This window comes from Silene latifolia, chromosome 10 (assembly GCF_048544455.1).
Source record: "Silene latifolia isolate original U9 population chromosome 10, ASM4854445v1, whole genome shotgun sequence".
In the NCBI taxonomy this organism is placed as follows: Eukaryota; Viridiplantae; Streptophyta; class Magnoliopsida; order Caryophyllales; family Caryophyllaceae; genus Silene; species Silene latifolia.
In genome coordinates, this window is record NC_133535.1 from 146321704 (window position 1) to 146337337 (window position 15634).

Consider the following 15634-nt stretch of genomic DNA (forward strand, 5'->3'; position numbering starts at 1 on the left):
ATTGTTCATCAAGTTTATTATTAAAATAAAAAAGGACAACAATTGACTAAGACATCCTAAAATAGAATATGACAACAAATGGCCATGACAGAATGAGTATCTATTTGACCTGTGTTATATTCTTGATCAACTTCCTTTTACATGGGTTGATTTTCATCTGCATTTCAATTGAATTATTCAATCATTTTTTCCGAATAATAAATGAGTTTGTATTTAGTTGATTTAATAAAATATGGTTTTCGTGTTTTTTTTTTTTTAAAATAATGATCAATTCATTAATAAAACGTCAAACAATATTACAAAGGATACGTAAAATCGAAAACATTTCTAATAGAATCCAAAGAGAAAAGACAAAATTATTCTTGTAAAACTAATGATCTCAAATCATAATATGACAATTCGGCTCATCCTTATTTTATTAATTATTGCTATCTTGAAATTTTGAATATGTCAACGTAAATTTGATAGACAACCCTTAAAAAGCTTAATTACTTTTTCTATTTGCTATAAAATAATATTCACTTTTTGCAACACTACTCAAAGCATTTTTTGCTGTGCATTTTACTACAAAGTCTACAAGTCTACAACTAAAAACGTCATACGATAAACAAATAAAATAAAAGTTTAATACAAACAATAAAAAAAGATATAGGAAAGCATGAAGTAAGCAAGCACCTCAAATCCTCAATATTTTATGTAATAATCTCAGTTGAGATAATATGAATGCTATCAAAAAAATTAATCTATAAATACAACTTGTGTTAGTGTCATAATTATTTCATTGCATTCAAGTCTTCCATTGCCTAATAGCACCATCAACCTCACTCTTCATCCTTACATGGAGCTCAAACACTGTGATGAAGATCCCTCCTCCTTCACCAGGTAATTTTCTTTTTACTACTCAGTATCACCTGGTGACGTCGTATCACTTTACTATTTTCGATTTTTTGGTTTTTCTTATGTGTGGGGTTAGTAAATTGGGTTTTTGTAGGAAATTGGTGATGTGGCTGTGTTTGTGTTCGTTTTATCTAAATGCAGTATTAATTATGTATCGTTTGGTTGATCAAGTAATTGAAACTTTAGAAAAAAAGTCGATTACTCGATATAAGAACTGGTTTTTAATTATTGAATTTTTGAAGTTGTTGATGAAGTAGGGGTGATTATCATCAATGTAAATGTTCATCCTTATGAATAATAATCATTAGCTTTGATATAAGTCAACTTCCCCATTTGTAGTAAATGAGATTTATTGAATTTATGATTATTCCTTATCAACAAATCAACTACTAGTCTACTATTAACAAATTTGTTATTCTTGGAATTTTCAAATTCCTAAATTAGTTGAACGTGCAAGTCATGGACCAAACGTTCAATCCAAGTTTGCTAGGCATAGAAACATTGTCAACCCAAATGAGCATTATTACATATGACATTGTACAATAATATTCAACTCTATAACAACTTTTTGGTCAGACCGTCTAATTTAAGAATTTGTCAAATATTAACCGTCAACCCAATGAGCATTACTACAGTAATATTCAACCCTATCGATATCCAACAAGTTTTTAATCACACAGTCTAAATTAAGAATAATTTGTCAAATATTAACGAGTTTATAAGAAAAAATGAATGCAGGTGGTGGGGAAAGGAGACGACAAGTATAGTAACAGGGGCGAATCGAGGAATCGGGTTTGCACTAGCAAAGAGGCTAGCAGAATTAGGAGTGACAGTTATCCTAACAGCAAGAGATGAAAGTAAAGGTGTACAAGCAATGGAGTTGCTTAAAAGTCAAGGACTTGGTGATTACATTCATTTTTCACCACTTGATATTTCTCAACCTCAGTCAATTACTGCCTTTGCATCTTGGTTCAAGCACAAATTTGGTGTTCTTGACATTCTTGTAAGTTTATTATGTCTTCCTTGTGTGTTTTTTATGAGTAATTGATTAGAGGTTGACCTTGACTTGTTCTTTTTTATTGACTAGCACCATCTTTGAAGTAGTCATTGCTTTGCTTAGATATTTTTGACTTATTGCATTTCTGTTTTAAGTATATAACATGTTTAATTGGATAAGGTTAAATTGGATTGAATGAGAAAAAAAAGCAGAATATCTAGATTAAAGAAATAATTATCCATTAAGTTACAAAATAATTTGAATTAGTAGATTAGTACATTTTAGGATAATTTAAATAATGAGAACAAAAAAGCAGAATATCTATCATCCATTAAGTTATAAAATATTTGAATTACTTGAAATGACTTATCCTAATAGTTAAAAACGAAGGTCGAGGTACTATGAACATTAGTAGTCGATTCATTTTTTTTCCCATTATGTTGTACTTCCGCAGGGCTGTCTTGAGATTTGGGGGGCTCCGTGGGAATTCTAGATATAGGGCTCTACATAACATTTTAAAAAACAATTTTTAAAAAAAAAGACAGCAGAAAGAGTACATAAATGTGTCTACCAAGTCTTAAACCTGAAATCTAGTGTTTAGAAACCTAATTACTATCCACCAATACATTATCTTTTATCACAAATTCTCATTTGTGACGGCGATATCCGTCACAAACTTGTGACGGATACCATTTCCTCTCACAAAATGTCCATTGAGAGGTGGGTGGGAAGCACATGGGAGGTGCCCCACTTTGTCCCCTCTCCCTTTTTATGAGAGGTTACAAGCTTGTGACGGGATTAATCCGTCATAAGCAAGACTAGTTGATCTTTTATTAAACATTTAGGGGTCGTTTGGTTCAACAAGTTAGAATGGAATGGAATGGAATGGAGTTTGATAGTATAGTAGTATGGGATTTTAAATCCATACTTGTCTAATCTTGTTTGGTTCACCATAAGTTATAGAAGGGGGGAATGGAGTTTGAATCCAAGGTGGGAGGATGGGTATGGGATTCCAAGGGGTTGGGGTAGAGTTAGAATCCATTGAGTATCTAACTCCATTCCAAATCACCCCAACCAAACATTAAAATGGATTGAATCCATTCCAATCCATTCCAAAAGCTCCAACCAAACACCCCCTTAGTATACCGTACTTATTTATTCTTAATTCTACTTTAATTTTTGGCCCAAAAATTTAGAAGCCATGTGCAGCCATGCGGCCTACATGGGCCCAAAGACTACCTACACAACCTATTTAACTTCTTTGACAAATTGAAAGAAATGGTTTGACCATGATTTAGATCAATTAGTTAGTCTTGCTGAAAACGGGTCGGAGCAAGTGACGGATAATACCAGTCATAAAACGGATAGGGGGGACAAGTTGGGGGCACCCCATGTGCTTCCCTCTCTCCTCTATTTGGGTCATTTGTGAGAGAAAATGGTATCCGTCACTCCAAAGTGACAAATACGTGCCGTCTTCAATAAGATTTTGTGTAGATCAAAACATTTGTAAAGTAGGTCCATGAAATTGAGAGGCTAGTATCAAAATTCAAACCATTGATTAGTACTCCCATCTGTCGATTAAATAATTTATATTTATTTTATTTTATAAGGAGAAAATAAAGAAAATGTAAATTCTTAACTGGAGTCTGGGACGGATGGAGTAAGTAGTTCAACTGAGCCATATCGTGACTGTGTAATTAAAGTGAATATTATAGACCATGTTGCTAATTTTCTATTCATAAATCAAAGTTGAAGTGCAAACATCAGCAACATAAAAAAGTGTTAAAATATCGAAATTATTGAAGCAGGTGAATAATGCAGCAGTATCATTTAATGGAATCCATGAAAACTCAGTACAACATGCTGAAACTGTGATTAACACCAACTATCATGGTCCTAAGTTGTTGATTCAAGCTCTCTTGCCTTTCTTCCGTTGTTCTTCTTCTAAAAGTCGTATTTTAAATCTCACCTCCAGGCTCGGCCTTACTAGTGTAAGTATCCTATAAATCCTAATACGGTGTAAAACGGTTTTACAATAAACATATTACTGCAAGTTAACAAGGTTATGTTCACAAATTCCTATGTAAAATGGTTTAGTTACGCTAAAACCAAAAAACCGTCCACCAACTACCATATTTTACGAAGAGGGACATCATTATTCATTACTTTTAGTAGGTTTTACCATATTTTATTGTAGAACTGTTTTATCAGAACTTCACATACAAATTATATTTTGGTCTTCCATTTTCAGGCAGGAAGTATTTTGACAAACTTTTTTCTGATTTATACTCTTTAAATACACATTTTACGGTACATTTAAGTTTCTATCAAATTCTGGTCGGCTCAGTTTTGACCAGGTCCACAAATTGAGGGCCATTCGAGTCATGTAGGATCTCGGTCAATATTTTCAACTTCATGAACTAAAAAGTAAAAACTGGGTGACTACATGACCGGTAGTAAGTGGATTATACATCCGATATACTACCACCAGTTTTATAGTTTTTGAGCATTATAATAAACTTTTCGAGTATTGTTTTAAGATTTCTGAGTTTTACTATAAAGATTCCGAGTTCATTTACTTAAATATTAAACTAAAAAAATTACAATATAACTCAAAAACATTACATATAAGCTCTGTAAAATTTGAGTTTTAACTGCAAAAAATTAAAATGTAATTTAGAAACTTTAAAAAGCTAAGAAAAAATACATATAAACTCAGTAACAAATGACGTCCGATGTATGTTCCTATTTCTCCATGACTGCAGAACGTCAGAAACCCGAAAACAAAAGCGACATTAGAAGACGTGGAAAACCTAAGCGAACAAGTGATTGAAGAAGTCGTAAATTCCTTCCTAAAACATGTAAAGGAAGGAGTATGGGAGAATGAAGGGTGGCCAGAGCATTGGACAGATTACTCTGTATCAAAACTTGCATTAAACGCATACTCGAAAATATTAGCAAAAGAATTGGAAAATTGCAACATAACAGTGAATTGTTTTTGCCCTGGTTTCACTCAAACAGGCATGACTGGTGGCAAAGGTTCTCGTACTGCTGATATTGCTGCTAATGTCGCTGCTAAACTTGCACTTCTTCCACCACATTATCTTCCGACTGGGCGATTTGTCGCCGGACAAAGTATGGAGTTACGTTCAAGATTTTAAGGGCGTTACGCTAATTTTATTACTCATTATATTAATATTGTACTCCGTATTCCTTAATAAAATTGGTGACATTCCGTGTTGAAATATTCCGCTCCCTCTCACAAAACACTTGGTTTCGATCACGTACGACCTTGTAACCTAAAACTCTAAAAGGAATGAAGGATTATTGTAATTTGGACCATGTTCCACTCACTCGACTGATGATGATAGCGTTGTTCATTCTCGTCCATCAAAATAGTCGTTGTACAAGTACGAGTACGACTCATAGAAAAAGTGGCCATAGCCTGTTAAAATAATAGTGCCTCTAAAGCTGCCAGCCTGCTTGTCAGTGGAGAAAAGAAGAACTTTAAAAATTTCAGTTAATTTTTCGATCTTTTACTCGAATTTACCTTATGGTATTTACTCGTTTGTCTCCGCTACAGTTTTTCACCCCCTAACTAATCTTGGTTCCGTCATTGTCAGTCGGCAGAAAACCAACGTATCTGTTTCAAACCCGCATTGGATTGCTTCCCAACCAAGAGGTTATAGCTTAGGGTTAATATATGATGGAAGTATTACAAACAACATCACATGTTCCGATACCTCTTCCCCTTATTTTAGGTTCCTTACAATTCATTTGACGAAAAAAAAAAAAAAAAAAGTTCGATTACTCCATTCATATTTCCCCCTTTTTTATTTAACAAGTTTCCCCCTTCCAACAAACAATAGTGAATTCACTAAAGAAACATGTTGAATAAACGCAAGCTAAACAAGATAATAATAATAATATTAGATCGGGTGTGCAAAAGGCTAGTCGACATCCCTTGAGTAATCTCCATTAAAAAAACACAACTAAGTACTAACTAACTACTCATATTTAATATCCATATTTTCAATATGATTACACACGTTAGAAACCAGCAGAATTTTTAAATAATTATCTTTTCTTCAAATTGTCATCACATTAATATAGGATTTGTAGGAGTTGATGTGTTATGTTCATGTTTCAATCATTAGGTACGTCATTGACAAATAAACTAAGGTATAATATGATTTGCATGGTTTCCCACCTTGCTACTAGATGACTGATGACATGGCTCACGTAACCGATAGTCCGTACAAAAATACGGCATCCTAATTAAATACGGCCTCCCGTCTAGACTTTATCTTATCCGAAACTAATTTGACAGCATGACCACAAAGTGACTGATTCCGAAAACTACACAAGGTGTTTTAAGATTTGAGTCGCCTCCAAGAAATTCGCAACACTTATTTTGTATTTAGTTCACGACTGTAGTAAATTGCTAATACTTGAAAAAATTTTGAAAAATTCTACAAATCAGTCCTATAGTCTCAACTAGATTTTTGAAATGGTACTTTCTAACTTGCTATAATGCACCTAAACCGAATGTGATTCATCCTTCATGTCATACCTCATGCGCTGTTGTTCATGCCAAGGGACGTCTTCAGCCTTCCCACAATGGCTGGTAGAGTCTTAACACTGTCGTCAATCGCCAAGTTAGCGCAGGATTCAAGTTCCGATATAGCATTAGGTTGAGAAGGTTCGAGTTTGGCAGACTCGTATCTGTCATGGCAAACTGCCAAAGCTCTCTGTAGCCTTTCCTGTATCAAACAGAATAAATAGAAGAATAAGAATCTGAGAACAGATTATATATATATAGTTGGACATGTAACTGTTGACCTAAAACTTGAGTGCTTGTATATTTGTATACGACATACACTATTAGTAAAGTAATAACATTACAGCACAATTCTGAAGCACGGCCAATACAGTACATCAGTAAGCATGTTTCTTCATTTTATCATTATTTCTTGAAGGAAAAAACATAAAGAACAGAGACTAGCGCTCGTAAACACTTGATTAAGTTACAACTATGGTCATATTATCAACAACCATCTTTCACCACTTGCATTATGGCTGCTAAAGCTCATACTAAATACACACAGCAGAGTAAAGCAAGACTGGCATTTGTCACTTTGTAAGCGCTTGAATAAGTTTCCTCAATTGCATTGTTTCTACCTCTACTTTTGTCATGCAAGTCTCACTCTAAGGGTGTGTTTGGATAGCAAAAGTGGAGGGAAAGGAAGGGGAGGGGGAAGGAGGGAAGGGAAATGGAGAAAAGGGAAGGGGAGGGGAATGGAGTGTGGGTGTTTGGATACAATTTCCCTCCAAATCTTACCTATTGTGGAGAGATTTTGATTAGGCTTGGAGAAGGGAAATTGGATCTCTCCAAATCTCTCACCCTCCATTTCCCTCCACCCTCATTTGCTATCCAAACAAGGGATTTTAAATCCCCTACTCTCCCTCCCTTTCTTTTCCCTCCAAATCCCTCAATCCAAACACACCCCAAGTCTTTTTTATGAGGAGTGTTGGATTGACGGGAAAAAATATACTCCATACCCACATCCTCGAGTGAGGTGTAGACTTGACACGTGAGTATGGTCTAAGAAGTGAAAAGTCAAAGCGACATTGTTGGCAACACAGTATACTTAAACCCAGAAATTATATTTGCGTTTGCATGGAGGCCTAGGACATTAAGGTGTCCATTAAACATTTGAGTCTAACTCACAATCATATCTCAGAGCATGGTGTTTCGTTTTGTGCAAAACATTCATCAGATACCCTATTAACATGGTGTTTTGCTATTAATTTCAAATTTCTGTCCACATCTTTTACCGACTTTCATTTTCATTCTCTTTTTTCATTTTCATTCACTCTTTCATTTTGTGCAAAACAAACTAGTAAGTTTATACGAAGTAACTTTTTGTCTAGATGAATGTTTACTGAAAGTCTGAAACCAATACTTCATAATTTCTTGTCACTTTGAACAATTTGTAGGGTGAAGCCTCACAGCATGGTGTTTCGTTCCAATAAAAAATGTTAAATTCACTCTCTTTTTTCCTATCTACACCGCACCTAATTCACTAATTCGCTAAACTCAACAAGAATTGTGGCCAACTCGTGATTTGGGAAACTTCGTAAGCAAATGAATTACAAATCGATGGCACAATTTGATAAACGGCACAATTTTATAAACGATCCATAGGTTACATGAGCGAATCTGGTAACCTTGTTTCCACAACCCTTAAGATTCAAATTGGACATGGTAGGGTACAATCATAAATATATGGTCCTAATAGAAAACAACACCAAATCCTTAGTCCTTAAACCGATTTGGAGTTTCCTAACATGAGATGTTATATCGAACCAGCAATGTGATTATTGAGTACAACAATAAAAGAGAGTAAATAATAAAGATATTTAAAAACGGAGAAAATCTTTTAGAAGAGCAATATCAATAATTAAAAGAGAGAGATAAGCGCGATAAATCAAGATAAAAGTTCATATCCATAATTTTGTGTGCGATAAACAAGATTCAAGCCAAAAGAAAAAGGTTTGAAAAATAAACATTAAAGTAATTAATACAGAGTACCAAAAAAACACAAAAGCAAGTATTTCACACAAATTCAAGGCAAATACAAGCTCAAAAGGCATGTCTAGATGACACTGAACCGTCAGCATCTCCACTTTAGTTCGGAAAAGCACATCCGACTCCAATACACACTTAAGTGTGAGGCATGGCGAGGTGCAGGTGTCAGAGCTTTGTTGGCCTAAGGTGAGCTCTTAGAAGGCACATCTGCTAGACTAAGTGCTAGTATGTTTTTGGTTCTAGTAGACCAGTTATTCAATTTTTTGTACACCGAATAACATGCAACATGTGAAATATTGCTATGTTTTTGGTTCTAGTAGACCAGTTATTCAATTTTTTGTTTAATGAATAACATGCAACATGTCTTCTATTTAATATACGGAGTAAATGATTTGAATTTGTAATTTTTAGAGCATGCGCCTTGCCCTTGTCACCTCATCAAACTAAGATCCCCATCCCACCCTACCCTATAGTGTTGTGATACTCGCCTTGCCTGATTATTAAGTCACAGAATCACTAGCCTGAACAAATCTTCCCACCTTGTAGATTATTAGTTTTTAAGCATCTCAATAGAACTTCAGAGATTCAAAGCAATACACTTTACCAATGTCCTAACTCTTAACGCACACCATTACCATGCCAAGTATAAACAAGGGGTCTAATGGTAATAAAGACCGTCTTTTTCAACATGATATCAATTCATAAAGCTAAACGATTCAGCTCTTTTTTAAGGCCCGCGCAATACTCAAAAAGAGAGATAATTATGGGCCAATTGCCAACTTCATAATACCATCTGCAATGATCCAGATTTCGCATCTCCCTTAGACCCTTACAGAATGGAAACAATAAGAAAACAGGAATATGAGATTTCTGTTTTACAACATGCATTCAGTTCAAAAATGCAAAACGTCAGTACAGTTCAACGCAACACAGAATACGCCAAAGCAAGACAGACAAGGTTCAGCTTCTCTCCCTTTTAATAGATAGAATCTAGAACTTAAGGGGATTCATTACTCTAAACTCCCTGAAGCTCCATTCTTACAACCAATTTTAGGTAAAGAAATTCATCACCTTCCTAGTAATTCATCGTTTCACGGACTGTGGACATCCAAACTCTTAACCTAAATAACATCAGAATCTCGAAAGTACTCGAAGTCAATATTTTTCAGCAATAAAGTTCAACTTATCAAGCAAAACCTTCAATATAAAAACAAGCAGGGAATTTCAAACATATATTCAACCTTATCCAGCTAAGCTAAGTAGCTTCATATCCTAAAAGTGCTCGAATTCAGCTTAGTTTCGCAATGCAGTTCAATGTACCAGTAAACCCCCACATAAAAAACATGCAGAGAATTTGAAAAACAACAAAATACTAACAGCATTCCACTATACAATCAAATAGTTGGAAATTCAACTAAGACCCGTTTTTTTTTTGGACTGAACTAAATCGAATCACTGAGCAAACATAAACTAAACGGAACGGAACTGAAATTAAGCCCAAAAGAATGGGGCCGAAGCGATAGAAGTATACCTGAAACTTAGCCATCTCACCCTGAACAAGATTCTGAGACTGCATAACAGGAACACTACAATGCTCAACACAGTTACTAATTTCATCAGTCTTTCTTCTCCTATCAAAGCAATCATACGCACACTTGAAGTATGCTTGCTGCCCATCAAAATTTACGGGTAAAGATTCAAACTTTATCGGGTTTTAATTGATTTCATGCATTCTAAAAATTGGTAAAATACCCAGAAAAATTAAGAAAGAAGGGTAAAAAAAACCTGGAGAGTGAAATTGATGTGATCTTGAACACCAGAAAGTTGGGATTGTGCAGCTGTGTTTACTTCATTGAGCTTTCTTCTTAGTCTTTCTGATACAATTTGGTCTTCCATGGCTTCCAATTTAGGGTTTCTGTGTGTTTGGCTTTCTATGCAAGATAGAAGATTGGAATTGGGGAGGAGGAAGAGAGAAAAGGGTCTAGGGTTTTAGTGTTCCGGATGATTTAACAAAGAAAATTCGAGGATTAGTGTGTTTATATATGTATTCAGGAATCTTCCTTGTTGTTTAAGACGGTTTTAAGTTAAGACATTTCATAATTTCCTTTTTATTTTTAAAATTATTTAAATTGGTAGGACTTCATAACTCTCGAGCACAAATTTATTCAATTCCGTTAATTTTTCTCTTATTTCGGGTATACCTTTTTATTTCTCACCCCACAAAGAGGGAAACACGAGAAAATTGAAAAGCAAAAAAAAAAAAAGAGATACACGCCTCCTAATCACTGGCACCCTCCCCCACCACCCGCCTAGCGCCGACCACCACATCTCCATCCCCGAGTCGACGCCGCCACAACCCCTACACTCAGACGCCACACAACCGTGATGTTAGAGTATAAAACCGATCATGGGACTCCAATCATCGACTTAACATTTTGGTTGAAATGGTTTCTTGACATGATATCAGAGCCAGTGGAATATTAGCACCAAGTATGGGGAGGCCTGCAGTTGCATCCACACTTCAAGCTCAAAGGACATTCGTGTGAAAGGACGTGTTAGAGTATACGTATGTTGTTGAATTTAACATGGCATTAGAGCCAGTGTCACCACAAAGTCACGGATTCTGATACCATATTAAGAAACCATCTGAACAAAAAACGGTGACGACTCAAACGTATATACCATCAGTTCGACGTGCGGGGATGAATTGGAGACATGACCATATTGTCCATATACCTCATTACTTCACCAATACACTTGTTTCACCCTATTTGTGGTTAGGTGGTATAGAAGATGAAATAGATATTTCAAATGGTGTAACTTGTAAGTAATGGAGTTATGATTTGTCGTTAAGAGGATAATAAAAGTCCGCGGGCACTGTTTAGGAGAAAATTGTAAAAAAATCACGATAATTTAACTAATTTTTTTGGTTTTTTCGTTTCTTAGCAAGAACCGGTACCAACCTCAAAATTAGCCTAGAGCAACGTAAACAATTGCTCATCCCCTTACTATTAAGAGAATTAAAAATTTTCTTAGTTTTTTCTCCAAATGTTTCAACCTAAATAAAAAGATAAGTAAATTTTTTTTCTTTAAACTATTATCTTTTCATTAAAATATAATCATATAATTAAACTTTAATCTTATTACTAAGTTCAAAATTATGATTTTTTTATCAAAATAAAATAAAATTGCTGTTAAATTATAAACTATAAGTTGATAATTTTTTCATTAAATGCAATTGTTCCGGGTGTAATTTCGGAGCAGGATTGTGACCACTCGAACTTGTAGAATGTTGTCGTTGCTCGTCTCTTCCTTTCACTCTTTCCTGTAAAGATTAACAAACTGAGGACTCGGCTTGGGGCCAAGCGTACTCACTCCGACGCTCAAGTCAGTAAACTTAGAGAGATAAGTTGTATGTTAACTTGGCAAAGTATATTGTAGAGAGATAAGGGAGTTTATACCAGATTATTGGATAGTATTGTGATTTTGTGATCCGTTTCTCAATGAGAGATGTGGAGTATTTATAGACTTTCACCTTTTGTCACGTAGTGGCCAAGTGACCAAGTGGCGTAGCAGGTGGAAAGACTGTCTTACCCTCAGCCGAGGGACCCATGGCAGGCCCGGTTGACTCCATGCCGAGGGGACTGGATGTGAGTACACGGATATGTCTCTCGGCCGGCTAGTTGCCGAGCCGAGACCCAAGTGACAGGCCGACAGGCTTCGTCGGCTAAGCCGCTTTTCCTTTGACTTGTTGTCTTTTGGCTTTGACCTTGGTCAATATGTTGACTCGGTCAGCGGGTGCAGAATATGCCTCATCAATTTGCCCCCAGCGTAGTCTATGTCGTGGTATGGACTCCGATGCGTGTTGAGCGTATTCTGCGCATGTCGAATTTCTTCCTCGGCTTGGTCCTGTTCACGCCGTACCATATCCCCCCTCCACATTGTTGTGTAATGGACATCGAATGTGGAAAAGGAAACGGCGCTAGCCGAGACCAAGGTTGAGAGTGCCGTGTGCTTTTGATTGCCCCCGGCCGGTGCTGCCAAGCTTGGTTGATCAGCTGGCCGTTGGCAAGTAGATATCAAGGAGCGTGTCAAAGAAGATTGGTTACTGTATGTCGATTGACATTCCGTGGCTGCATGCTTGACACGTGGCCTGGTGTCGGTTGGTGGACGCTTCATGGGCTTTGCTCTGATTGGTCCACTGAATGGGCTTTGCTATATAAATAGAGCAGTGTGCCCTTCATTTTGGACGTGCAAACTTCTCTTTTTCAAAAAATTTCTTCTTTCTAGTTTTCAAAGAGTTTTCTCTCTCTATTCTTCGAAGCGTTACCCGACGTAACACTTTCTTTCAAGGTAAACACAAATTCTTCCCCAATCTTTTATCTGTTAAGTATTCAAATACAATGTCTGCTGCTGACGCTCCACATAGTACCTCATCCCCGGGGGGCGAACCGCCGCATCCTGATGAACAGGAGCCACTGGTTGTCACCCCGGTAGGGTTCGGGGGTCCCAAGTCGCCTTCTCCTGAAATTGATGAGAAATTTTTGGAGGATTTTGATGATGACGATGATGAAAAGACCCAATCTGATGGCGAGAGGCCGCATTACTTGTGGCACGGCGAAGCCTGCTCGATTAAACCCGATCGTGTTTGGACGAACAAGTTCGCTAGTGTCTCCGGGTCTGAACTTTTTGAAGACCATTACTCCTTCGGCAGGGGGTATAGAATTGTTGTCCCTGGGGGTGATCAGGCAGTCTGTTGCCCTTCCGAAGGTTATATCGACGTGTATATTAGACACCTGGAGTATGGGCTCTGGTTTCCTCTTAATGAACACGTCGCGGCCATAATTAAAGCCATGAATGTTGCCGTGGCACAACTGCATCCGTTGGCCATCAGGACGATTATTGGCTTCGTATGGTTCTGTCTCTTTAAGGGGGAGGCCCCAACGGTGAACCTTTTCCGCCGGCTCCACCATCTTCGGCAGACTACCCTAGGCGGCACGGGGTGGTACATCGTGCAGACCGAGTCGGGTTATGTGACCGCCTCCAAGCTGACATCTTGCAAAGACTGGAAGGGGCGGTGGGTATACGTCGAGGTTCCGGAGGACTATCCACTGCCCCGGTCCTTCCAGCGCCGCGTCAATTTGCGGTGTCAGAGTCAGGGGGAGCATGACAGATATGTCTCCCGTAATAAGATTAAGATAGACGCCAAGAAGGTCTATCTTAAGGACGACGAAGTGCGGGCTATGAGCATGTTCGAGGCGACGAAGGATGGCACGCCGAAGGGATGGATGCCTCCGACGCAGATCGTCCTTCAAGACGAGCCGCTTTGTCACGTCGGCCTCATACCGGCCCTCAGCCAGGGTGAGTAGGGTCGGTGTGAGGCCCCTCTTTACTTTTATGCTTCGATGTTTTAGCCCCGATTACTTCTTTTGCTTAACTCCTGCTTTGTTTCTTTTGCAGATCGATTTGGCCGGGATCTGTCTGTCTCCACCCTAACCAAGTTGGGACTTGACCAGGACGGGAGAGTTGTTGAGCTGCACCCTAAAGCCGCGCCGCGTGATCACAAGCAGGCCCCTCACGAACTCATGGAGCAGGCGTTGAAGGCAATGGATATGGGGGCGACTCAGGCAGAGATTGGCGGTAACGTGCCGCGCCGAAAACCAAAAGCAATGTCTTCGGCGGCTACGACGTCGACTCCGACCCGATCTCCAATCCCCGTAGTCCAAAAGGAGAAGGTGGTCGTCAATGTTGATGAGGACGTCACCGTTCTGGAGGGTCCTCCTCCTTCAAATAAGAGGAAGGAAGCAACGCCTGCTGCTGCTGTTACCGAGGCAGGGAAAGAGGAGGGGTCAGCCGGCCCTCAATTCAAGAAGGCCAGGACTGGTACGGATCTAACCCATGGCTCGGATTTAGCAGGTTCCTTATGCATTCCTGATGACAGGCTTTCTGATATGTCGATGAATGTTGACATGGGCGCCTTGTCCGGGTTTTTTGTAGATCAGCCGTCGCCAGCTGTTGTTCTCACCGAACGGCAATTGGAGAAGCAGCCTGTGCAGACGGGCGAAAAAAGTGTCTCCGCCGACGCCTCATCCCATAAGGCTTCCTCCGTTCAGATCAGGGCGGACGACATAAGGTTGGCCAAAAGGCTGGTGAAGTGGACTGAAGCTGCCGGCACTCATATGGTCGAGCAAGAAAAGCTCGTGGCTCAAACTGCCCCTACGCTTGAACGGCTTAGGCTTGAGCTTGCCACTGCTAGGAAGGAGGCCGAGAGGACGAAGAAGGACTTCCTGGCCACCATGAAGGACTTCCTCGCTGAGCGAAAGCTTAAGGAGGACGCTGAAAAGGTGGTCCTGGCCGAGAGAGCCAAGGTTGAGTCTGTGTTGGCTGATGTCGCCAAGCTGCGGGAGGAGAAAGACAAATTTGAGGGCGGCTATAAGGCCATGGTTGAGCAGAGGGAAAGATGGAAGACCCTGCATTCGGCCGAGGCGAAGGAGCATAAGAGCACAAAGGCTATCCTTGCTCAGAGGGAGAAGGATATTGAGACGCTGAAAACCGTCATCATCCCTGAAATGTGTGCCCGGTACCGGGACCAAGCTGAAGATGCCACCAGGGATGCGATTAAGGAGCTCCTTCCTGAAGGCACTTTTCCGTGGCAAGATTTTGACAAGCTTCTGGATGAGAAGGCGGCTGCTGCGGAGGCCAAGGCGAAGAAGACGAAGGCTGCTCAGGAAGCTGCGGCCAAGGCGGCCCATGATGCTAAGGTGAAGGAGGCTAGAGAGGAGGCTGAGAGGGCAAAGGCAAGTGAAGCTGCCAAGTCGTCCTCTATGCCGCCCACCGACGGTAATGTTGCTGCTGCTGCCGGTGGCCAATAAGCATAGGGAGACGGGCGGTCGTCACCAGACTCACCTGGCCCTTCAGATAGCTTCAGCTGCTCGGGGGCCAACTTTTGAGCCTTTCCTCCCTGCCATCCTTTTGGCGCTTCATGTATTAATGTGGTCCTTTTTGTTGTTCCTTCTTTTTTGTAAAACTTTGGTAGGTTGTGTTTAGGCTATCCCTATGGGGACGACCGTCGACTTTGTTTCTCTTGTAAACATTTTTAATAAAGCTTGTTTATTTGCCTTCGGCCTGGCCGAGGCTTTGATCTCATC

At 39.1% G+C, this 15634-nt stretch overlaps 2 protein-coding genes across 3 annotated transcripts; one reads left to right on the top strand and one right to left on the bottom strand.

Annotated features, from left to right (window-relative positions):
- The first annotated feature begins 512 nt into the window (after positions 1-512).
- LOC141606224 ((+)-neomenthol dehydrogenase) lies at positions 513-5137 on the top strand. 2 transcript variants are annotated; one of them, XM_074425276.1, is made up of 4 exons: positions 513-882; positions 1636-1900; positions 3700-3885; positions 4660-5137. In XM_074425276.1, the coding sequence occupies exons 1-4, from the start codon at positions 839-841 to the stop codon at positions 5053-5055; spliced, it is 891 nt and encodes a 296-aa protein (XP_074281377.1). In that variant the 5' UTR covers positions 513-838; the 3' UTR covers positions 5056-5137. The 2 variants fall into 2 exon arrangements, with proteins under 2 accessions (XP_074281377.1, XP_074281378.1); XM_074425277.1 differs by having other exon boundaries at positions 3703-3885.
- A 1107-nt stretch (positions 5138-6244) lies between these two features.
- LOC141606227 (uncharacterized) lies at positions 6245-10494 on the bottom strand. Its single transcript, XM_074425279.1, has 3 exons — positions 10272-10494; positions 10018-10155; positions 6245-6657 (listed from the first exon to the last, which is right to left on the bottom strand). Exons 1-3 carry the CDS (start codon positions 10380-10382, stop codon positions 6469-6471), a joined length of 438 nt encoding a protein of 145 aa, XP_074281380.1. The 5' UTR covers positions 10383-10494; the 3' UTR covers positions 6245-6468.
- Between the last annotated feature and the right edge of the window lie 5140 nt (positions 10495-15634).